The sequence below is a fragment of the Triplophysa dalaica genome, chromosome 16 (genome assembly GCF_015846415.1).
Source record: "Triplophysa dalaica isolate WHDGS20190420 chromosome 16, ASM1584641v1, whole genome shotgun sequence".
NCBI lineage: Eukaryota > Metazoa > Chordata > Actinopteri > Cypriniformes > Nemacheilidae > Triplophysa > Triplophysa dalaica.
The window spans coordinates 6,556,434-6,582,675 of record NC_079557.1 but is presented as its reverse complement, the minus strand read 5'-3'; the positions used below and the strand labels follow the sequence as shown (position 1 = coordinate 6,582,675).

Here is a 26,242-nt window from a genome sequence, read left to right as displayed (position 1 = left end):
TGTGAAATGGGAGGCTTCAAAGTAATGCTCTCCACAGGAGCGTGGAATCCCCTTATGCGTGTGCTTTGTTAAGACTGAGAACGTAGTGCCTATTTCACACTCATGACAATCTAATCATGGGATTCCATATCTGTTTCTCTCACTCTTGTATGTCAGAATTGCAGTCTATCTCCACAATCCCATCTGCAAATGCATGGCGTTCAAGAGTCAAAACAGAAAAATGCTGAACTTGTGAAAGGTCCCAATCCTGTTTCACAATGAATACGCTCAAAAACACTGTCAAGTGGGGTGGCGTTTGAAGTCCCTTACTTTTGTAATAAGATGTCTCGGATGTTTAATGGGGCTCTTGGGACCGATGTGATATACAGTATGTGCAATTTACAACCGTGAGGAAAACTGTACTATAGCCTTTATAGTGAAGCTGTATTGTGAGGATAAAAGTCAGTCACATCTTTGTCTCTCGTCTTGATCGTGGCAATGGGTTTTGTTGATGAGAATTTGGTAGCTTCTTTTTTTCGCATGCAGGTGCTTTTTGCACACGCTCCAGTTAGGGACCACCGCCTGGCAGGTGTTCATGATGTGGTTGTCGTCTGAACTTCAAGCAAGTTATTAAATTCCCTGCCAGTGCCAACTTCATTTCTGCACGATGAAACGGTTCAGTTCCCATCACCTGCTCGGATGTGCCATGGCGCCGGTGAGCGCTCAGGAGATTGTCGAGAACCCCTTCTCCCTCGCTGCTATTTGCCGCACTCTTTTCAATTCAGATGAAAGAGAGATGGGTCCACAGATAGCTCTGTGTGGAGAGGAGCTCTATTCCATCCTGATGAGCAGCAAATGTGAAGTCTTAAGAGACCGAAACCTATTTAAGAAAGGCCCTTTCCTGTGCTTGCCCTGGTCAGCATTTATAAATGTGTACATTATGTGTATGTGTAGACACTGATGGGTTAACTGTTGCTTGCTTTGGAAGCTGTTGAATGGAGTTTAACGCTTGATCGATTTTACCCAGTGTGCGTTCTTGTTTATTTATTTCTTATACTATTTTTTTAATCCAGAGTATGTGAGTGGTAGGGAGTGGGAGTTGCACGGATTTTGCCTGAAGCAAGCTGCGTTTGTTTTTAGTCAAGTCGTGTGTGTGTTGTTTCTCCCTCCAGGATTGTTCAAATCCCTCTCTATCTTGAGCATAATCCATGTTAGGAGCCCATAATGCAATTGCTTGGCAGAAGTTGCAATGTCTTATTAGACAATTATTAGTTAAAATAAAAAAAATGTTTTAATATTGTAAGAACGTACAAGAAAGTAGTAAGTAAAAAATAGTGAATTGTAAATAATAAAAATCAAAAGTCCAATGCATAATTTTTTAGAGGATCTATTGACAGAAATGCAATATAATAATCATGTCTTCAGAGATGTATAACGACGTTACACAATGAAGCGTTATGTTTTTATTACCTTATCCCAGGTCCCTTTGCTTGAAATTCTAAAGCCCTAAACTGCTCTACAAAGGGCATTTTGTAAATAAGTTACTCCGTCAGCAAAGAAGCGGAAACTTGACAACATCATAGCCCCGTGTCAACCACCGTAGTGGAGAGGTAGAGTAAGCCGTTGGATGCCTTTCGCAACCTCACCACTAGATGGCACACAATTTCATACACTGGACCTTTTATGGAAGTAAACGACAGAGACTGTTGATGTGAAGACAACTAAAGATTTGTTTTTATAAAATGACAAGTTGACGACATAATGTGTGCCTTTACAATGTTATAAAAAAAATGTTTATGAAAATTGGGTCCAGTTTTTAGCCAATCCTGCTACATTATGAAGTGAACTTGGCGAAAGACAACTGTTACGTGGGCAGGGATAGAGCAATTACTAAAAACTGAAAAAGCTGTAGTGTGCATACTTGTACCATGTAAGAGCTGCGCAATTTTGAGTTTGGCCTGTGATGTTTCCCAATCAAAGTTTTTTTTTAAAGGCAGTGCTTTTAAATTAGGACCAGCATAATCGTTATATTTGTACATTTTAATTTTCTAATATTTTGTGTTTTTTCTTCCTTCACCCATGTGACTTTTATAAAGCACCATCAGCGAAGTGTGACACCTTCGTTGCCCTCAAAGTAGAATGCTAATTAAACATAAGTACGGGTTGGGCTGTGGGATATCTCCAACCCTCTGCACACCAACCATCTGGACAGTAATTAGGCCACTGGACCCGAAGGTCCTTTAATAAAGCAATTTATTGTCTCAAATGGGAAGTGACCGGCCCTGATCACCACACTTGAAGAGAGTCCTTCAGTTTTTTTGTGGCACTTCCTTTCAAGCACTACTTAAGGATGAGCTATTTTAATGAATTGAGCTTTGCACAAATGGCAAGGCATGTGTGAGTTTTTTCCTAACTAGCAAAGTAACAAGATTTTTTTTACTTCGTAAGACAGTTTTCGAGCTAAAACAAGGGTAAAGCTACACAGTTTCCACAAACAAGGGCCCCCGGGGCATCTCCGGTCCTCTGTGTATTGGTCTTTATGGTTGCATATCCTCTGGCAGTGAGGGTCCCAAGCCAGGCAATTACAAGTTTCATACAGACAGGAATGTCTTTAGAGAGTGGGAGAGATTTATATTTTTTAGCAGAACACCTGCAGACATTGCTCCACTGTGTCATTTGATGTTATTGTGATGGACTGTGACATATACCCTTGTCATTACAAGAACTGTGTTAAGTTTGCTATGTTTCTGGGTTTTAAATTCTCAAAATTTTAGAGAATGTACCCATTACCAGAAGGAAAGGACGAGCTTTCTTGACCCTTTTTTTGCAGTGGAAATTTCCCAAACTGAGGTTGAGTTACTTCCAGGTGTAATATAGAATAACTAAGGAGGTATATTGATATTAAAGAGTAAAGTGAAAACATTCTTACAGGTCATCGAAAGGTTTATCTATAGTGGTGGCTCTGTGACAAAGCACCAACGTAACAACAGTCCTAATGAATAAAGATGTAAAGAAAGGATGGTGATGTAGCGAACGTCAGCTCTCTTCCTCACTCGTCTCATTGTGTTTTTACTCTCTGGGCTAGATACGATCTATCACTTCCGTCAATGTTATCCATTTCATTTAAAAATCCATGATTTCCCTTGTTGTTAGCTGAAAGTTGTCATTTAGTTCACTTCTCAGAAGACTGTATTGGATCAGATCCATCTAATGAAGGCTATGCAGGAGTCGATAAGTAAAGTAGGCATGGCCAGAAAAAGAAGGCAGCCAGGGAGAGAGAAATCACTAATGTGTCACGGGTAATGACTGAGATAGTGACTTTTAGAAGGCTTGTTAACGGGACTGTTTGTGGGAGAGCCCATTCTTCCACCTTATCTTACAACCCCAGACCCAACACCCGCCTCGACACTTCACATGTGTACAGATACATGTGACTCTCCGAGAGCCAGAATCTTCGCATGTGACCATTGTAACAAAGCTATCTACCTGCTGAGAGTTAAAGTTGTTTTCCTTTTGATTCAGTATTATAAAGCTGGATGCAGAGCGGCGACTTCTCGGTGCTTAAAGGGATAGTTCCTACAAAAATGTAGTAAATGTATTGGCTGATACAAGATGTTGTCACGTTTTTATTTAGCAAACATGCTTTGTAGAGGAGTTTGTCCGTTTAGGGCTACTGTAGAAACAACGTATTGAATTCCATATAATGGGAACCGCGGTGTGTGTAGATAGAAATAGCTCATACTAATGTAATAGAAACCTAACACTTCTTTATGTAAGGTCTTTATACACATACGTATATTATATTGCATTTCTGTCAATAGATCCTCAAAAAAATGTAAATCCATTTTACTCATGCTTTTAAATAAGCGTATTCAAATTGGTATACAGTCAGTATGATGTATAGTAAATCATACAATAACCAAATAATTTAGGCATTTACAAAAATAAATAGTTATGGTGTTACACAAGTTTTTGTATGGGCACCATAAAACACTATAATAGCACGCCTCAGGCATTGATTTTGCTTACTTTGTAACCATTCAGTGGAATTGCACGAAAAAAACTTTCTGCTAAAGTTATTTCGCTTGCAACAAAAAAGTATATTTTACAGGTTCAAATGAATAAAGTGTAGGAAAATGAAAGAATTTTCAAAGCACTGAATGTGCCAAGGACACTGACAGGCAGATGTATGGTTCATGACGTGATCAGTATTCGGAAGATAATAGCACCTAATATTTCACTGTATTCGTCTCTGTGGAGCTCTAAAGATTCACATTCCATTCAGTATGTTTTGTACCTCCTTTTGTTTTAATATTCTTATATTGGACTTCCTGTTTTTTCTCACTTACATGAAATAAACAGGGAACCTAAGAAACCTAGAGGCAAGTAAAAGAATCAGGCAAAATAATAATAGTATTTGAGGTGATGATTTCTGAGCAGGAACAGGAGACTGAGGAAAGGGAAATGGAGACCTTTGAGAGAATTGCCCACGGATTAGCGCAATGGAAAATTTAAAAAGGTGTTTCAGACGAGAAGATTGCTCTGCTTTTATAATAGCACGAATCAGCTTATCAGCATACAGACTACCTTAACACGGATGTGTGGGAAGGTTTGGGATAAGTTAAGTTGAACTAAAGTCTAAATGGATTTGAACATATTAAACCAGTTTCAACTGAGATGAATGACAACTATTGCATGGGAGTCAGATTTGTAAAAGCAATTCTTATTTCTTCTGCAGAACACACAAGAAAACATTTTGAAGAATGTTGGTAACCAAACAAAGGTAGGACCCAGTGACACATTGGTTTTATGTACCAACATTCTTCAATTTTTTACTTGTGTTATCATACATAGTCATACATTGAAATGAAATGAGGGTGAGTAAATGATGAAAGCATATTTTTATTTTGGGTGAACTATCCCTTTAAATGCTATGTGTGTTGACTGTAGTGCATCGTATAATAATGTCCTAGATGTGAGCAATTAAATCGAACAAGCATCCTTCAACGCAAACAAAACAACAAGGCTTTGTTCTCTGGGATTGTAATGTTGTATTCACAGCAGTCGATTGAATCTGAATGCTTATTGCTTTAGATACCATTTCCAGTCATAATCACAGCCACGCCGTGTTGTCACGGTGCATTAACTTAGGAATATCGTCATATTGATTGAACAGTTACAAAGACAAGCATCAGCAATCTTGAGATTCGGTCCATAATCTTCTTTTCACATATGTTTTCATTTCCATCTCCAAACTGTGGGATAATCAATGAGTAATCAATCTCTTGGACAGCAAATGGGACCTGGATCCCTGGGGAGGTTCCCTCTGACCACCTAATAAGAAAGAAACGTAAAATATGGAGAGGTATTGGAGAAACTCATGCATTCAACATCTGATAGGTTCATTAACTCGTTGCTTATAAAGTAGCAGGGAGAATTAGCCATGAGTAGTCCATCTTAAGGGTTTCGGGCTCCCTAGGGACCAGGGGGTCAGCGAGGAAGACCTTAATTCAGTCTTATCACTGAGGCACTTTTCAAGCTACGTGGTTGATTGTAATCAGTTGTACATTCATGAATAAGTGCATTGCCTGTGATTTGAACCTCACACCACTTTGAATGTTGCGCCATCTTGGGAGGATGTCTTTTAGTGGGTCAATGCAGTCTTTTGTTTTTCCAGTTGAATAAGGGAAATATAACTATGGGTCGGTCTTTCTGTGTTAAAAATCCACAATAGCATTATGCAGAGTCGTTCAGGAAAAGCCTGTGGTTTTTCACTTTCGATTTCTCCATATATCAAACAAAACAAGTAACAGTACATATAAAAACAATAAAAGCAGTGGAGTATTATCCTCCCAAGATGGCGGCTTCACCGCAACATGCAACATAGGGGGTGACGACAGCTTCACATTCTCTATTCTCTATTGAGAAATTCCATTTCAATTGTAATAAAGTCAACAGAAATTTGCCTTGTACGTGGACTTAAATTATATTATACCGACTTATAACGTTGAAGCATTCTTCTTAGCAACACATAGCAAAGTAGTTGATTGTTACTTTAATTCCATTGGAACACAAATAATTTCCACATTGAATACTTCGTAGTAAAATCTTGCGTTCTTTGGTGGATTTCTATACTGCTGTGTTGATGTTAAGCACTGGGCATATTTCTAGTCAATAAAGTGCCAAACAGGTGGCAGATAAAATCTAATTCAAACACTACTGCTGGTCCTATTTTATATGCTTTAATGCCCTGCTGCTTTACTTCACATGTTATAATAGTTCACCCAAAATGCAAATTCTGTCTTTATTTACTCAAGTCATTTCAAACCAGTCTGACTAATCAATGCCAAAATGTTCATTTTTGCATGAGCGATTCCTTTCATACTACTGGTTACCATATATCAACAGATAACAAAGTGCATTTTCGATTATCTCGTGCGATCGCAGATTTGACTAATGAAAACAGACTCCCGTGATGGCCCTTATTATACTGCATGCTACTGCATTAGAGTTCATCCAAGTTGATTATCCCAGTAACCCCCATTAGCAAAAAATAGCAATCTTTCTACTGTAACTTATCAACCGCAAACAAAATCATAAACCAGAATCATGTGATACGTCATTAGAGAACGACAGATCCATTTGTGATTGTCATCACAATGCTGAAATCCCGGTTCAATATGTCTCATTGAGTTTCAACTAACAGAGAAGACACCCTCGTATTATGAGCCGTTTTCCAAAACTTGTGACATCAAATTAATGCATTAAATCTAATTACAGTATTTAAGACTATCTATGCTTACTGATACAATTAATATCTATTATTCATGGATCATTAAAAAGCAGCTGTCTCCTGGATATGATGGACTATAATTGAATACGTTTAACATAACTTTTTTGACCGCTAATGGCACATAAATGAAATGCTAATCTCTGTTAAAGTGATTGATATGTAGAGTATCTTATACCAGTGACATGCAAAAAAATTAAAATAAAATTTGTTCTGCCTTATGAAGCCTTTCGACACACATGATCTTACTAAAGAGGCTCACAACAAAATGCATGAAAGATGTATTATTGCGTTGGTTAAAGGTTAAAGGTTGCGCTTTTATAGGCTGTTTAACAGTCCGTTTTGGTATGGGGTGATACGGGAAGGAAAGAGGTGGAGAGAAATGAGGAGAGGAGAAAAGTCTTAACTGCTGGAGATGGAGGACCAGTCTGTGTTTGAGCTGGATTCCAACTGGGATTACAGAGAGCTTGTCGGAGAAACCGCATGGGCGGTATGAAGAAACGTAAAAAGCTGGTACCCCACTCTTTTCATTTGATCACAAGCTTTGCTGAATATTTGCACTGCCGATGATAATAACGCTGGATGAGATTGGACATCTCTTGCTGGCTGTTTCTCATTTTAGTCTTGAGTAATGGATGTGGGTAGGGGAGAGAGATGTGGTGGGTGCGTTGTTTTGGGAGTTCAACCTTTAGAAACATTGTACGCCAGACTTCATTAATACACGATGCCTCGAGTTCTCAACGCTGTGACTGCCAACATTATTTTCCAGGTTATCGTTTCGGAAATGTAATTTCATTTTGTGTGAGAGCATGAGTCATCTACTTTACATGTTGTCTGTGTAATTTAGATGTGGTTTGAAAGCGGAAAAGATAGGCCTTTCACGTGTGCATGAATCTGTTCATTTAGTGGGAAGGTGCCGTATCTATGGGTAAAAAATGCAGGTTTCTACCCATGGTTGGGAAAATATGCGCAAAACCAACAGTTGTAGATTCATTTATGCTGGGATGTTTTAACCCCAACTGCTCTTGGTTAAGTAACAACAACCCAGCATAGGCTAATTTCTGCATATTTTATCCAAAAACGGATGTCAACAAACCAGCATTTTGCAATCCAGGCTTGAATTTTGCAGGTTGGCATTGTCTGTTGAAAATCATGAATTCTAGATAACACAAAGACATTCATTTGTTTCCTGCTGTAAATTATGAAAGGTTATCGGGAGCCATTGATTCTCATTACAAAATTGGCCATTGTCAAATCTAATTTACATCAGGAAAGCACATTTGCTTAATGCTGGAAATCAATTTTCACAGAACTAAACCCGGTCACCAAAGTGTAACCATAAACTGCTGAAATCGCCAGGATTCGGTCAGATCTACTGGGAAGAAACTGGTGTTTGTGTTGAGATAACTACCTGTCTTTGAAAGCTGAGTTCAGCATGCTATGCATAGCAAAAACAAAACCCTGCAGCGTACTGTTTAAGCAAGCGTTGTAGATGCATAAACCTTCCTGAAATACACGCTTCCACGTGTGGTGTGAAACAGGACAAAATGCATCCAAATTAGGTTCGTACTATTTTGTTTACGGACACAGCGATGTTAGTTTCCTGTGGTTATCACACATCCCTGAGGTGTTCCAGATATAGACGGGTCCACGTTCATGACTAAACCTCTTCAGCGCAGAGTGCGGACACAGCGACTTGATAACACACACTTCAGCCTCCCACACGGGCCCAGGATCTCCGAGACCACGCGAGCTGTACTCACGATCGTTGTTGCTTCCTGCTGGTACTCCAAATATATTCACGCTGAGCACAGAAGGCATCTGTTTCCTCTCCTCTTTTAGATTTTGTGAAGATACGTGTATGGCTTCATCCCTGTCCGCTATTATGAACAGCTTTAGTCAGCCTGGTTTGGAATCACTTTTGTTTTGTACCTTCTGTATTGATTCCTGTATCCTTAAGACGCTGTCTCTCAAGTACCTCTAAGAGAGCAGAAATGTTCAGCCCTCTGCTTCGGATTGTTGCTGCACAATGAATTTGTTGATGGGTGGAGAGCAGGATGTGCCTGGCTTTCAAGTGTTGACTATTACCTTTAGAAGGTAATTCAAGTCAATGCACTCTGTGTCTATTCCTGACTCTCCCTCCCTCACTTCCAGCTCGGCTGCTCTTGTGTGTTTATTCTTTTTTAACACTATTTACGTAGCACATTAACTTGATGAATTATATTAACTTGAGCAACCGTGAGGAAAATATGCTTGTGACTATATCATTTCGAGCGGTGGTCGAAAGGCATCCAGAAGCCATTAATTCTCATTGTTAAGGACTTCCCAGGGAGGCAAACCTGTTTTAGTCGCCGAGTCTCGCAGCAGGGCTTTTTGTGTTATTCCCTATTGTGAGAAGTTTGCACATAAATGATGAACCTCGATGTAAATACGTTCAATAGTCTCCCCACATCAGATTAGATATATGCGACGCACACGGAGGCTAAGAGAGCTCTTAGCTGCAGAACATATGAAGGTTGTTCAGTGAGGGTTTGTAACCTTGTGTACTGAATCAAGGAACAGAATCGAGGAAAATGTACTGTTTTATAATGTATATGTATGTAATGTATATGTAATAATTATAATGTATGTATGTTTTATAACACGCATTGGTGTATCTGGGGTGATATTTCTTTTTAAATCTGTTCAGTGTACCCTGAATTCCTTGCACAGATGTCAGTGAAATTGAGGACACTTTGTCTCTTGGTACTACATGCAGTAAATAACATATTTGCTGGTGCTATGTAAAAAAACTTTTTTCATTTTTAAGCACAATCAACTTGGCTTAACAGGACATTTCAGTTTACATTACTTTGCGATACATTTCCGTCACACACTCTCACTGTTCCATCAATCACTATGCACTGGTTAACTGGCCGATCAAAGCACACCTCGCTTTTTAGAGCGATGTGCTTTTATTAAAAATCTGCGCGTTTCAGAGAGGCGGGGCAGAGATGCGATACAAACATGCACGGTATGTGGAAAATAAAGTATTTTTGAACCTTAAATCGTGTATACACATTACCATACATCTAAAACAAACAATAATATTCATTTATGCCGTGTCATATGAACCCTTTAAAGGATAAGTTCACCCAAAAATGATAATTCTGTCATCATTTTCTCAGCCTCAAGTTGTTCCAAATCTGTATAAATTGCTATGTTCTAATGAGCACAGAGAAAGATATTTGGAAGAATGCTGTAATCAAAACAGTTCTGGCCCCTATTGACCACCATATTAAGAACAATTTCTTTGTTTTGTTGAACACAAAAGAAGATATTTTGAAGAATGTAGGAAAGCAAACTGTTCTGTTCTCAGTTTTCCTAATATGGTAGTCAATGTTGGACTGTTGGGTTTCAAGCATTCTTCCAAATATCTTTTTCACACATTTTGTGCAAATTGTCCCTTTAGATTGAAATGACCTGTAAGCTAGTCTGAAACAAAAAATGTGAGGTTTTTCTCTGTGTAATGCGGCTTTGTGCTTTTAAATTCTATAAAGATTTGGTCCTGTGCTCTGTAAAAACACTTGACGGCCCTATTCCTAGGCAATAAAAAATATTCATTATTTACACTGTCTGATGATTCTCAGAAAAAAAATATTCAGCAACACAATCTCATGGTAGTTCATAACTCTTTTAAGCAGTGGTTAATTTGTGTGAATTTGTACAGTGTTCATTTGTATGATCACATTTTTTCATCTTTTTTAGTACACTCTGCTTGCACAGCCCATTAAAATGGATTTAGATGAGGAGTTTCATTCATTTTACTATTAAGAAAAAGCTTTCTCTTTCTATTAACAACACATCTTTGTGTGTTAGGTAAGACAGAGATTTGAATGACGTAAGTGCGAGTAGACTAAATGATAGATTTGTCAAAGTTATTTTGCTTGCATTAAACACTTTTTGAAGGAATCACTGAGCCAGTAATACGATGAGAGAATAAGAATGTGAGAAACAGTATTTGGTCAACACTCTTGACTTCAGTCTTAACACAGGTTTATCAGAAAGAGGAACGAGGAACCCGCTCTCTGTCTGTTTCTTTATCTCTCATTACCGCAGTCTCGTTCCTCCTGATGTTCTCTGTGTGAAGCTTATGGTCGGTCGCTGCATAATTACTGGGGTTTTCGCATCCTGCCTTTGATTCCCACAGTCAGAGATGTTGATCCCGCCTCACATCCTCTGCGGGGGACGAGAGTTTGTGCTGCCGCAGCAATCGAGGGCCCTCGCATGGGGTGGTGGAAAACTGTAAATTGTTGTTCGGGGCTTTTTGCAACCCACTATGAAATTCATCCCTCAAAATAGATAAATAAATCAAGCTCCCGGTCAGAGGCAATTTTACTGAAGCACGGTCATCAAAAATGAAACAATTTACTATCCAACAAATAGATTAAGGAATGAGCAGACTGTTAAACAGTTACTGCACAAAAAAAGCTAACGTTTTGTATTGGCGTGCCATTTTTCTTGTTTTAAAATTTTTGGAACATGTGACATAAAGAAAATCGAATTAACGTCTTTGTTCAAAAATTCAATAGCAATCCAAAGCCTATTAAAGCTTGGAGCTGTGAATAAAGACAACTGTTCCACAGTACATTTTATTTTTTTATTTTGAGGACATATTGGATGAAAAGACGCACCCCAAACCATGTCAGTCACAGAGGATTAGTTTGTGGTGTGTTTAGGAATCAATGTGTTTGTCATTTCTGTATTAGTCCAACAGCTATTGGGATTTTAAAAGTGCAGGGGTGCTTGTGATTGGATTACGTGTTGAAAGTCACTTTGTAACTCAAGTAAATAGCGAAAAAATTGAATTTATTTGGTCATGGGGACCACTGGGGTTTCATGTTCATGGACCAGTGAAGGTGGTATTTAATAGACCTGTGAAGATATGTTACTCACATTTAGTCAAATGCTAACATCATGGGATCACCTAGAACAGCTCAGAATGTCTCTGATGGCTGGGTGACAGATTAGGCATCATAATATGCTTATACGGCACATCTGTGTTCAGGTAGCTCAAATAGAAAAGCGTGGCACTAGCGATGCCAAGATCATTGATTTGATATTCAAGGAAAGCACAAAATGAAACCTAACCTATACAGTACCTTGAATGTGATGTATGTCGCTTTGCATCAAAACACCTGCCAAATTCAAATGTTCTGCGTCGAACACTTCTCAACCTATAAGATAAGAAAGCAATGCTGTCATTTTGATAAAGTCACATCTTGTTTCCGATGAAGTATTATGGCATTCTTGCATAAGAATGATCATGCATCGGCTGCGATTATATCACATACCCCAATAAAACATCAAGGGCTATATATTCGCTGTTCCTGTGCTTTAACCCGCAAGTTAATTATATCTTTCCTTCAGGGCAGCATCATTAGAAGATACGGGACTCATTAAAATAAAGCAATGATTTAATAATATTAACACTCATCCTGATGTGAACATTGAGGAGGGAAAGGTCTGGTATATTAAGACACCCAAGCTTGTGGTGACACCAGCGCGTTTATTGACAATAATATTTCAAACCTACAGATCTTAAAGATCCCCAGAAGCTGATCCATACGTCATCTACCGTAGCTGCACACAATCACCAGAAAAGGAAACAAGCGATTATGTCACTGCTTAAAATGTCACACACTTGGCTGTAAAGTAGTGCCTTCTGAGGAACACAAACGCAAGTGTGAAAGGAAAAAAATAAGTGTTATTTTTAGGGTTTACGTCTAACACAGCTGTTTGTGTGAACTAGTTGTTTCTCCGAAGATTCACGTCCAGCTGGTGTCCGTGTGTGTGTGTTAATTTGAACAGTTAAAAATAACACCCCATGCGCTGGAGTTACCATGGGGCCCACAATCTTATAGCGTCATGTAGCCTTTTAGCAGTGGTGCTCATACACGTAACAGATGCTCAAAAACACACAGCAAGAACAGAAAAACAGCAAATTAATACAACAGTTACGCTTCACTGGCTTATGCTATGTTAAATACAAACTGCAAGGTGTCTCGAATGCTAATGTAAGAGTGACCATGCATGATGTGTCGCACGTTGGACCTCATTCTTTCCGCATGATTATATTTCATTTTGTGTAATTATTCCACAGCTTACACTCAATTCTGTCCCATCATCGCTCTAGCCTTGGCGGAGAGCTTGTTCGCCGTCCCTTCAGAGCGACGGTGCAATTGAGCGTCTTAAATCTCAAGAGCAGTGTTTGCTTGAAAAATCTTAATCGTGCCATAAACAAAATATGTCGCCCATCTTCCAAGGAGCTCACGCAGAGTGCTGAAGCTCATCACATTGGCCCACATCAGAAGAACCAAGAGAAGATACAGCACAGCGTGGCTTTAAAAATGGCTTGTGTTGCTTGACTGCACAGGGGGCGAGTTTGTTATCTAAAGCCTGAAACTGCCAGGGCCAAAGAGCGTAAAATGGTGGAGAGCCCACGTAAGAGTATTAGGTTCGGTTCTAGTCCAGTTGACAGAGCCGGAGAGGACCATTCACAAAGTTTAAGCCGATCACAGCCAGGTCTGAACGCCGGGCAAAATAAATGTCCCAGGGTCTCTCGTTCTCGGTCAGGCATGCATCCATGTCAACATATAAGAGCAACGAAATGTTTGCTTATCTGATTCAGTGGTACATTAAATCTGTCACAACTTTGTAGTTCAGTGTTGTTTTTATTGATCGGGTCAAACTGTCAAAATGTTTTTCATAGATCGACAATTCAAATGGATTGCAAATGGCATTCAAAATTGGCTGAGGATAAGTAACACAATAAGAAAGTATAGCATTACAAAACAACAAACACGAAACTCCATCTGGATTGCTGCAATTAGTTGCTGCAACACACATGAGATTTACACTGAAAATGTGTTAATGCCATGAGGCATGACTCATGTACAAATATGTTGTATGGATTCAAATAAAGTCCAATTGACTCTAAACATAGCTCCCCAAGACGGTTACAATCAATACCGTACTGAATAGCCAACAAAGAAGCCACTAAATCTCTTAATCACATAGCTTGGGGAAATAACCAATATTCTCAGTGAAAGGTTAACTTAGGAACAAATTGTTGGTTAAATATGAGGTACGGAACACATCTTTGGACGATTCTATGTGTGTTTGTATACACGGGTCTGTCAATAGCGTTCTAGGGAAACATCTGCCTCCTGAGAAAACTTCCTATCGCTTCTTAATTCATACATTGTGATGTCATGTTTACAGAACCGTTCCTTTGCAGCAAGCATCTGCTTTCCAGAATACGTGTGTCAACACAAGCTTAATGCATCATTGCTCATTCTAGGAAATCTTAACATAGGTCTGCCATGTTCTGCTGTAAGGGGTGATTGTGGGATGTCTGCACTAAATGTAACTTCCCTTATAATATATATATCAAAGAATCGATGTTCTCTTCTTATTACAAGATCTTATTTAAGACACAAAATGCACTTTTGGTAAACAAACATATTTTGTTCAGCCTTTAATTTTTTTTAAAGAGATTTTTTTTCATTGTTTTTTTCAGTTCCGGTTTAACTGACCGTTCTGCAATGTTAACATCCCTTTATACATCTTTCTACCCCCACCCACCCGTTTAAAATAAGATTTGGTTGGTGTGCGGCACTTTAGGTTGTATAATGAAAGTGTGCGCACGTGTTTTAAAACTCGAGCAAGGTGTATTTTGGCTGCAGGGCGTCTCTTTCCATTTAAATTTAGTGCGGCCAATGACACACCAGATGAGGCGCTGTGCATCTTTACACTTTTCACAAGTTATTTCACAATCTGTCTGCTTCACTAACACACACATACTTACTCTTTAGAGCTTTCCTGAATTCATTTTTACACCTTTTTCTCAGATAGAAATTTTTTTCTCAGATTTGAGAAAACATTGAGACAACCCAAAATATTGTGTGTTTTCATTGTTATATAAATTAAGAGAATGTTGTGATTTATTGTATGGTATTATGTTGCCTGAATACCATCTAGAGGACACAGGTTAGACATGAAAATCTTTCTGAACGTAGCTGTTGTGAAAGATTACATTGCAATCTTAATTTATTGTCTAATCTAACAAATGAACAATTATAGTGAATCATATGAATAAGAGTGCTTGAATTTACTGCATCTCTTTACATTTCTGAATCACCCTATTATGCAAACCTGCCCCCTAGAGGTCTAACACTGACACATTTCATAATTTATAATGAGCTGTGCCCAGATGCAAAATAACTACAACAGTACCATTGCAGTGTCCCATTTTAGTTATACTTGCAAAGTACAAACAGCCCTCTCACATTCAACAGTATGTGTTAAATGTGTGATTGCCTGTGCCTGTTGTTTTCCTCGCACATAATCAGCTTCTTACTCAGAATATTAGGAACTAATAGATGTGATTCAGCCATGATTTGTCTTTGTGGAGAGCTTATTAAGGTCAATGTCTAAAGAAGCTGTAAATGTGTTTTATTAACCTCTGAGGCTTCATTTACTCGTCTTTCCAGCTTTTGTAATAATCTTAGTAATTACATCTCGAATGTTTGCACCAACGAATTGTGCCCTCCAACAATTTTTCTATTCATTTGCTTCAGGGCTCAATTTTATTTCCTCGAAATCATGGTTCACATTGATGTGTGTGTGCTTGTGTGATTGGGCGTGTGTACGCAAACTTGATTAAAGTTAATGGAGATTATGTTCGAAAAAGTAAACTTTCAATTTCAAATTCAAGGCCTAGTTCTTTTCGCTAGACATAGCAAACAAACAGTATCATTCAAACATCAAAACAATTCAGGCTGCTTTCTGCTTTTAATCCAGAACCTTATTATATAAATTAATTAGGTTGCTTAGTGCTCTGTTGTCCCTGTGCACTGTGTAGTTCTGTATAAATGTTTATAAATAAATGGTCTTTTAATTAAAATGTTTTTTTGTGCATTAAGAAAGCTTTAACTTCTTTGTCAATGAGTCAACATCAGTTACTTAAAAAAGCATTTGAAAACCAGCTGAACTATGCAGAAATTTGACAGTGAGACCAAATTGTAGTATTGAACTGGCCTACAAAGAATAACACCAGGACACTCACAAGGCTGTGAATTCATGAGCAAGCAAGAACAGTGGCAGGTCTCATTTGTAATTGCTGGACCTCACCAAACAGGTCTTCATGGGCAACACAAAAACAGATTTTTTTATTTGTTTTATTGAACAATCCTTTGTTGTAAATTTTGTGTTACATGTTGCTAACCAATGTCAGTAATCCTCTTTGAATCAATTTCTACCATTTAGCAATCGGAGTATAAAGATAGAAAGCAATAGGATATGAAGATACGGAAATGAAAATTATTTTACAATATTCATCCTCATTGTACGTCTCTATAACTTTCTTCGGCAGAACACAAAAAATATTTTGAAGAATGTTTGCAACCAAACAAAAGACTTCCATGTATGGACACTCAAAATATCTTTTGTGTTCCAAAGAAGAATGTCATACACAGTTTTTGACCCTCATGAGGGCATTTAAGATTCCTTCTTATTATATTCTAACCATTTCTCATCCTCCCTCTTTTCAGAGCCATGACAGTATGGTGGACTGTTTGAGTCGAGTCATGCTGCACACAGCCGTGTCCTGGCAGCCTTTGCTGGGGCTGGCCCTTGTGGCCGTTTTTATGGGCTCCACGCTGGCTTGCCCCTCCCGCTGCGACTGCTCCGCCCAGAGCCGTTCTGTCATCTGCCATCGCAAGCGCTACACCACCATTCCTGACGGAATACCTATCGAGACACGAGTCCTTGATCTCAGCAAGAACCGAATCCAAGCTGTCAACCCTGACGACTTTGTTGCCTATCCGCACGTAGAAGAACTAGACCTGAGTGGAAATATCATTGCATATGTAGAGCCTGGGGCCTTCAACTCTCTTTACAGCCTTTACTCGTTGAGTTTAAAGAGCAATCGCATCAAACTGCTCTCGCTAGGCGTCTTCTCCGGACTCGCCAACCTGACTACATTGGATATCAGCGACAACAAAGTTGTCATTCTGGTGGACTACATGTTTCAGGACATGCGCAACCTCAGGTCGCTGGAGGTCGGAGACAACGAGCTGGTTTACATCTCCCATCGGGCCTTTAGTGGACTGTTATCGCTGGAGACCTTGACGTTGGAAAGGTGTAACTTGACGGTGGTGCCTACAGATGCCCTGTCGCACCTGCACAACCTGGTGAGCCTACATATGCGTTACCTCAGTATCAGCTCCCTCCACCCCTACTCCTTCAAAAAGCTGTTTCACCTGCGTCATCTCGAGATCAACCATTGGCCATCACTAGAAGTGTTCCCCGCAAATTCTCTGCACGGCCTCAACCTCACCACGCTTACGGTTACCAACACAAACCTTTCCACCTTCCCCTACCAGGCTCTCCGCCATTTGCCTTACCTCACGCACCTCAATCTGTCCTACAGTCGCATCCGTACGGTGGAGGGTGGCCTGCTCCAGGACCTGGTGCGATTGCGGGAGCTGAGGTTGGCTGGATCTCAATTGGTGTCTATCGAACCGTATGCCTTCCAGGGCATCCGCTGGCTCCGCTTGCTAAACGTCTCTCACAACCATCTTGATACCCTGGAGAGGGGAGTGTTTCACGCTCCCGAGACCCTGGAGGTGCTGTTGATCAACAACAACCCTCTGGTATGCGACTGCCGTCTGATGTGGTTGCTGCAGAGACGTCATTCCATTTCGTTCGGGGACACCCAGCCTGAGTGCAGCACACCGGAGGGCATCCACGGACGTCCCTTCAAGGAGTTCAAAGAGACCCTGCTGTCCTACTACGTGACATGCACCAAGCCGAAGATCCGGGAGAATCGGACACAGATGGTGTCGGTGGAAGAGGGACAGTCGGCCCGTTTGCACTGCAGCGCGGAGGGAACCCCACGACCCACCATTTCCTGGGTCACACCGCGTCGGCGACACCTGACCAACAGGAGTCACGGCAGGGTGATGGTCCACATCAACGGCTCTTTGGATATCAAGGCGGCAGAGGTTCAGGATGATGGCGTGTACATGTGCGTGGCCTCTAACACTGCAGGCAACGACACACTTATGGTATCACTAGCAGTGAAAAGCCTGGGCTCGTTGTATGCCAACAGAACCCAGCATTACACAGATACGAGCAATGCTACTGCCAACGGTACCAACCTTCCCAATGTGACCTTTGGCCTGGACCTAAAGACTATCTTAGTTTCTACAGCCATGGGCTGTTTCACATTCCTAGGAGTGGTTCTCTTCTGTTTCCTGCTCCTGTTTGTGTGGAGTCGGGGGAAAGGCAAACATAAAAACAACATTGATATTGAATACGTGCCACGCTCCAAGTCCAACGGGACCTCCAGTGAGGAGGCAGAACAAGGCGCTGGACCGCGGCGCTTTAACATGAAAATGATTTGAGACATTTAAGATAATATCAGTGGGAGTTTACGCAGATATTTATTTCATTAATGGAACCTGGGATAGGACTCGCTCAAATGAATGCCAGGAAACTCAACAGCCCCTCATATTACGTCCGGATTTCGGGCTTCACAGGGGGATAATATGTGTCAATAACTAACAATTTGTATGAAACCCTCTTGGTGAAAAGGGGTTTCACCAACACTTCTGAATTGTGTACAGAACGGATTTGTAAAATTCAAGTATTACTCTTATTTGCCGAGGCTCACACATGCTTTCTCACCGTGACCACCAAGTGACGGGGAATCTGTTCTCTCCTTCATCATCCTGCATATATGTACGTAATGCTCAGTTATGTATGTGTATGTTAACATGTATAAACAATTTCTTTTGTTGCTTTATTCACAAAATGCAGTTGCCGCCAAAATTTACATCCCATGAGTTGAAGGAAATATGACCAAGCCATCGTCTCGCTACTCAAACTGTTTGAGGAAAGAGGACAAAGGGCTTTAGCGGGAGTGATATGTTACTCAGAAGAACGCGTGTGTCGTTTGTCTACCCCAAGTTATTCTCCTGATCTGAAGAAAATTATATTTGTTTATAACCTGAAAAAAAGAAGAGAGATTATTTATTAACAAATGGCCTTTACGTTTAAACTCCATAATACAAAGGGGAGTCTTTTTTAATTGTTGAAATACATGCATTTTTTATTTTTTGTGTATGTATGCACATAAATTTCAGACGATCATCTGTTTTGGTTGTGCCCCTCCATTCAATGATTCTAACCTCTTACTCGGTTCAGAGTACAAAATTTTGCCACCATTATTTTTTCCTTCTTAGTAGGAAATTCTGACTTTGTTGTGGTAGTTTCTCATTTTGTTGTTAAATCATTTAGATTGTAAAAAGTAAAAGAAAAAAGTACATTTATGTGGAATAAAGAATATTGATTTGTATTCTGATGTCGCATTTATATTCTGGATGCTGAATGGAAAATTAAAGGTAAAGTTCACCCAAAAAAGGACAAATTTGTCATCATTTCACTCACCCTCTTGTCATTTCAAACCTGTATGACTTTTTTGTTTGCAGAAAACAAAAGAAGATATTTTGAAGAATGTTTGTAAAAGGTTGTACCCAGTAACTTCTGTTGCATAAAACAAAACAAATGCAAGTCAATGTTTCCCGCCATTGTTCGGTTACTAACATTGTTCAAAATATCTTTTGTGTACTGTGGAAGGAGGAAAGTTTGAAAAATGTATTTTTTGGGTGAACTATCACTTTAGGACTCGCATTGATGATATACTGCAGAGAGTTTCAGTTTCCATTGTATTTGATATTTTGTTTATCTCATATAATTTGAAAGAAAATGTAATTATACGGTAGAAATACATATAATTTACGTGAACATTTTTTTACAGTTCGAGGTTGAACCGAAGTAACCACAAGCAGAAGTAATATATGTGAGAATGACACCAAATTCTATTGAACCACGACACTGCAAGTATTATCCTCCCAGTAGTGAACATCGCGAAGCATGTGTTATCTAAAGAAAAAAAAAAAACTGTAAACCCTAGGTCAGGGAAATGAGTAGGCGAGATGCATCCATTACGCCACATCTATCCAACATCCATCATGACAATGAACAATGCAATGACAAACACAGTGGGTATGAACATCACATTGGAAGATAGCACTAATTATACAAATTGACAAAGAGAAGATGTTTGTATTGCCTCCTAATTGTTACTTACTTCACTAAAACACATGTTGTTCTTATTTCTTCTGTTTTTCTTTCTCTAAGGAAAGTCACATAGAAATGAAATTCCACAACGTGGTCGTCCTGTTGGCTTAAAGTCAGGTTGACGAAGCTGTGCACTACGCTTCCAATTAAAGCAGAATTCCCACAGCTTTAAAGGAAAGCCTCATTTGAGACCCTTGTGTAATGTCGTGTTGTAACTGTTTTGATTTCCCAGAAGACGCTGCAGGTGAACTGGCCTAGATTAGGAATTTTCAGATTTGTCTAATCTCATTCAGGCCCCGAGGACCATATGCAAAAACGTGCTGCACTATTTCATTGGCCTTTTTGCTCCTGACCGAAAGAAGACAGATAGACTGTTGCCTGAGAAGAAAAAAATCAGGTTGACTGCGGTTAATGGGTCAAATTCTGGAGTTTCTGACCAAAGAAGAAAAGATCCTCAAAAAACACAGAGCCATTTCTAAATAATCATCGAAAAATTAACCCATAAGACTGGTTCTGTTGTCCAGGGTCACATATTAGGGTACTTGGGCGATGCCTTTTTTAACAGTGTTAAGGCCATTGCACATTGAGACCTCACGTTGTGTCAATCACATTTACACACTGCCTCCGATATTTTCGTCCATCCTAATAACATTCAGACTGGGTTCGATTTTCTGCATTTTTCGCATGCGTAGCAAACATGTTGGGAGGCGTTTTAACAATTCAGAGCTTTTAAGGTTACACATGATCCTGCTTAATATAATTCCATGTTTTTGCCCCTTTATAAATCTGACAAGTCACCTATTTCACCAATGTGTTGTACTTACACCTGCTGAACACAACTTGTTCTGGCAGAGCTTGTTGAAAGCAATGTTTTGGAATGCAACATACGCAGCAAAACAGCAAAAAAATTCACAGTAGCCTGTATAGATAATATTAGTCCTAACAACAATGGCTGTTCATATTATTTTGTCCAATCCCTGTAAATGCAATATGAAAGCTCTGGAAAATGTTTCATTTGCAATGGTCTTTCCTACTGTCAGCCGTGTATATAATCGTTGTAATAATGTCAGCACAAGCCATAGGAAAACCCATGGCCCAATACATAGTTCAGAATAATATACAGTGAGTAGACTCTGTATTTTAAAAAGTCATCAGTGTATTAGTGCAAACAGCATTAATAGAACAGATTTCTTAAATGAAAATTCTGTCTTCATTTACTCACCATCAAGTTGTTACAAACCTTTAATACATTAATTATTTTGTCGAACACAAAGAAAGATGTGTGTAAAAATGTTAGCAACTGACATTTCTGGGACATCATTGACAACCATAGTAGGAACAATTCTTGTTTCTTTTTTTGTTCAATTAAGCACATCAGAATATATTATAAAGAATTTAGGAAAGAAAACAGTTCTAGGCAACCTCTCACTACAATTTTAACATTTCCTACTGTAGTAGACAATGATTTCCCAGAAATGTCAGTTGCTAACATTTTTCTAAACATCTTGTTGTGTTCAACAGAACAAAGGAATTTAAACAGGTTGGGAACAAGTTGTGGGGGGAGTAATTAATGACAGAATCCCGAGGAACCTAAAGCAGAATGTTTATGAATCCTAATTCTAGTGGAAAACATATCATCTGCCATTTTAAAACAATGTGGCTCTGTATCAAGAAACACATAGATCAGCTTGTTCAATAGAGAGGAAATTTAATTACAGAAACACCTTATAGGGTTTCGACAGAGGTACTGAGTCTGAGAAATATCTTCTAGGGAGTTATAAAGAAAAAACATTTTGCATGACTGAGTTTTATTTATGAAGTCTATATAACTATGTTTCAAAAACCGCAGAGGTACTGCTGCCAATCTGAAGATGACTGAATCATGATTTGTCTGTGCGGAATATTTAGTCTCCAATATGGTTACAAGGATACCACATGAATCAAGTGAATGAAGATTTTCTGTTATTCCCCTGATACAACACAACCATATACAGCATGTACCAGCCAAAGTGAACTAGAGAATGTTTCAGGTGTGCAGTTCAAGAGAGGTTTGCATATTTTCTTCTTTATATTACAGAATACGTCTGTCCATCAATGCGAAGAGAAAGATAAAAGCCATAGTTTTATTAAGTCGAGCCCTGTAATTGGGTAGAAATCCAGATTCCCTATTAGAGTTTTCTCAAAAGCCATTTTTGTATAGACCTATACTCTTGAGAGACCTAGAATAATATTTGACCCTGCTGTTTCTGCCAGCCGGGTTTTGTATGAAACAAAACCTGAACAAAATGAAAGCAGAACAATGTTTTGCTTCGCAAAAGTTACTGCAAAAGTTAACCAGGCGTGTTCTGTTGTAAGGAAAGTGGGACACTGTCGTCTCTGAAAGAAAAGTGTCAACAGTGACTTTTATCCGATCTTCAATCTACAAGTTATCAACAAAAGCACAATACCCGCATCAATCATAGCACGGGCAGACAAACCTCTCCAATTACTCTCTCTTCAAGGGCATTGTCTTTTTTAAGACAGATTCTGAGAGATCTGATTACATTCTTATCAACTGATCGTACGATTGATTTAGATGCTCTGATATTGCCAGTCTGGGGTTAAAAGGAACGATATTGACTGAGGTGATTCTGAGCTGTGGATGGAAAAACAACAAAAAGCAAGATGTCAACGGATGTGCTGAGGCATGAGGGGAAGGGCGTCGTGGGCTGATGGGTGTGACAGGAAAAGCAGGACGGTCACACATCAAACTCCACGCCAATTTGGCCAGAGCCACAATTCTGCATTTCAATCTGTGTGAGACACTTTCGTCCAGTGGTAATATAAAATGGCAATTTGACTATCGTGCCACTCAAACGTCAGATCTGAAATGCAATTTTACAGCTCTTCTTGCTGAGGGAACCATAGTGAACAGATACTGCTTACTGCCTGTATTAAAGCCAACAAAACTTTCTAAACAACCAAAAACTTGTATGCTTGTGTGCTATTTTCAGTTGATATTCTCTCAAATGTGAAAAATCACTGTGATGTGAAGCTTCTTGCCTGAAACCAGTAATCACTGAAATATGAGTGAAGTTTTTGTTTGTCAGGTGTAGACTCTTGAGTGAATGTATGTTGAAGATTCATGCAGCTGAATTTTGATTGGCTGGCCGAGGTCACGTGACGGAGTCTCAATGTGTTTATTCAATCTGTCTTTATTTGGACCTGTCAGAAGGAGTAATCGCACCGCTGAGAACTCAAACCAAGCAACACAAATTGCTCTACAACTTGTTACACACTCGTGCCTGTCAGCCTTCAAGGTCTCCAAAGACAATTCAATTCAACTAGACATGTGAATTTGCGGTTATTTAAATGAAAGAGAAACAGACAATGTGTTTTTCAGTGGCACGCGTCACCTCGTTCCCACTTCTGGAATTTGTTCTGTTTTTCCTCTTCACCGCACACAGAGGAATACGGCTTCTGTCACATTAAGATTCAAACAACAACAACCTACCAGTTTTCTATTCCGTCACAAAAGCAAAAGTGTAGACTTGAGGGGCATTACACAAATATACACTTATCTTATATAGAGGAATGAAGCATGGGTCCACCTCAAAGCTTAAGACACCACTTATGTTATTTCCTCCATCGAAAAGATTAGGCATAAGGAGGCATATCGATTTATAATTGTATTTAATCCAGAGCTGAAAGTTGACCTGTATTAACTGAGTGCCATCAGTTGTAAGTTTTGTACGCAGTAGCATAATTATTTAAGTACGCTTCTGTTCTACCTTATGAGACAGTCTGCTAGAGAAATTTGATTCGCCTTCAAATTTAGTGCATCTTGTAGCTTAAAGTCGTCATGAAACAGAAGTGACTATCATATTCTTTTCCATACGGTGACGTCTATACGAGTGAAACGGCTTCTGAAATAAGATCAAATCATGGGCAGGGCTTGATTTCCCACATCGAGAACTGATTGGACAGTTAAAAGATCACGTTGTTAACAAAAAGGAGCAGATTTGAGTGAGAGTTTACAGTTAATAGGAGAGGATTATTCCCCACCGGACCCACCATCAGCACCCTCCCATGAAGAAAGGTCCACCCTCATGCCATTCCTCATGACAGGACGTGATAAGAAGTCATTTCGAGGAGGGTGAGGTCAACGTTTTCGATCAAAGATAATAAAAGCACATGAAAAATATGATTTTTCAATTCTGTTTTCATGCCGTTTTTAATTTAGTCAGTGTTCATGAATCATCTATTGAAAGTTAAAGGGTCTGTTGATGTTAAATTACACTTATGCCATAAGATAAATGCAGTACAGATCTGGTCAATGTGTCTTAAAAAATAAAATATACCTTGCCTGTGATTTATGTAACATTATGTAAGCACTGATTTTTATTTAATATTATATGACATTTCCGTGTGTTTATTTTCATATATATTTATTGCATAAAGATCTATCCTCATAATGAAGAGTAAATGTTAAATGCATTGTAGTGAAGTGTGCAGAGAATCATCTACCTAGATAATATATAATAGTATTTACGAGTTTAACTACAGTTCATTTTAAAGTTTTATTTGATTAGCTAGTTCTATCATAACGTGAGGAACGTGATAACATCAAGGTAAAATAAAGCACAGTGCTGTTACGACATAGAACAGCAATGACAGGCGGAGAAGAGGCAGAACTCAGGTGTTAGATCAGGTCAGCACAAACCCAAAACGTGTGTCGCGTTAGAACAAGAAAAATTATAATTCTTTGAGACGGCGTACTTCGGAAATTTGCATGCATTATTTCACACACCTATTTGATGGCCTTCAGCAAAATTATGTTTTCTGTTAAAAACAAACAATTTCAAAGCGAGTGTGTGTGACAGGAAGCTTAAGATTTCAGTATGTGAAGTAACATGAGGACGAGTGATTTGTTACACAGAACAACGATATGAAAAACACATAGTTTCTGGGCTGGAAGGGTACAGTATGAACTAAACTTAAAGCCACATATCTTATCCATGATAAAAGAAAGCTTCAAATCAAATATTCCTTTTAGCGTTTATAAAAATGTATAAATATAGTCATATTTCAATCACAATTCTGTTTGATAAATGCATTGAAAATCAATTGGTTTGATATGATCCAACAGGTGTGGCGTAAAATCAGATTAACACGACAAAACTTCAGAGTGACTTCACTGCAAAATTCTGTAAAAGCATCTATTGGATCCATTGGCCAACCAGACCACATTCCTGGTTGACAACAAACAAACACAACAAAATGTGTACAAAAAACGAAATCAATACCGCTCGTAGCGAATCTCTCAGCTGCTTTTTGTTGCTTTAACATCTGCTTTGTGATTGGCATATTCACTTCTGCCTACAGACCGAAGGAGAAAGTCTGCAGGGCTCATATTAGTTATTCATAAACACAGGAACTACGTTTGACACTGAGTATTCTTAAAGTAGGACACTAGCTGCTCAAAAAAACGGGCTTAAATAAAACCCTGCTTGTGAAGCCGGAGACAACTGAAATGGGGTCTGCTGACCATAATGTCACGCCCAATTTTATTTGCAACTACCTTTCCCAACGGACACTTTAATCCCATTTGTGAGCATTTGTTTATAAAATACTCCCCGAGGACTCATTTCACACCCGCTGTGTCTTTCTTAGCTCACCGTGCCACATGTTTTTAAATAGACTATTGTTTGAAGAAATAAACAGCCTACTATAACTTTGAGTAAATATATGTGCATTTAATACTCTATACTGAAATACTTTCTGCATTAAACAGAGAAATTAATACATTAAATCAATCCAAAGTTGTGCGTTGTTGTGGCATTTGGTTGTTTCTATGACATTGAATCTGTGTAAGCTGCCATGAAATTGAATGCAATTGTTTTGGATTGCACACATAATAATGAACCATTCAAGCATTGTAAAATGATGTTTTGCAACTGTTAACTCAGTATATGCTCTGCATATTTCAATTATGTATTTGGCAACAACATTTCACCCTAAAACCCCAGTGAACATGGCAGCCATGATAAAAACTCCAACTAAAGACAATAGTAAGGACAGATTTTTTTGAACATAGATGTTGAAAGGCCTTTCAGAATTTTAATCCATCCATACTCTACCATCTAGAGGGTCACAGTTAGTGCTGGAGGTTGGCTTTCAATCTAAAAGCAATTTAATGCTTAACTGTGGAAGTCATGTTACAGGAGTCTGTCTCGCAGCACTTACATGTTTAAAGCAAGTTTTGTGCAAAAGCATAAAGTGATAAGCATCTGTTTAAAGCAAACG

The 26,242-nt window shown here is 39.0% G+C and overlaps 1 protein-coding gene across 3 annotated transcripts in view; it reads left to right on the top strand.

Moving 5' to 3' along the window:
• Positions 1 to 19,190, top strand: part of lingo2 (leucine rich repeat and Ig domain containing 2) — a 219,995-nt gene extending 200,805 nt beyond the window's left edge. For all 3 annotated transcript variants that reach the window (XM_056768894.1, XM_056768895.1, XM_056768896.1), the window contains one exon: positions 16,363 to 19,190. In XM_056768894.1, coding sequence (XP_056624872.1) covers positions 16,375 to 18,219 — 1,845 coding nt within the window. In that variant the 5' untranslated portion in view covers positions 16,363 to 16,374 and the 3' untranslated portion in view covers positions 18,220 to 19,190. The remainder of the gene's footprint in view (positions 1 to 16,362) is intronic.
• Positions 19,191 to 26,242: the final 7,052 nt, after the last annotated feature.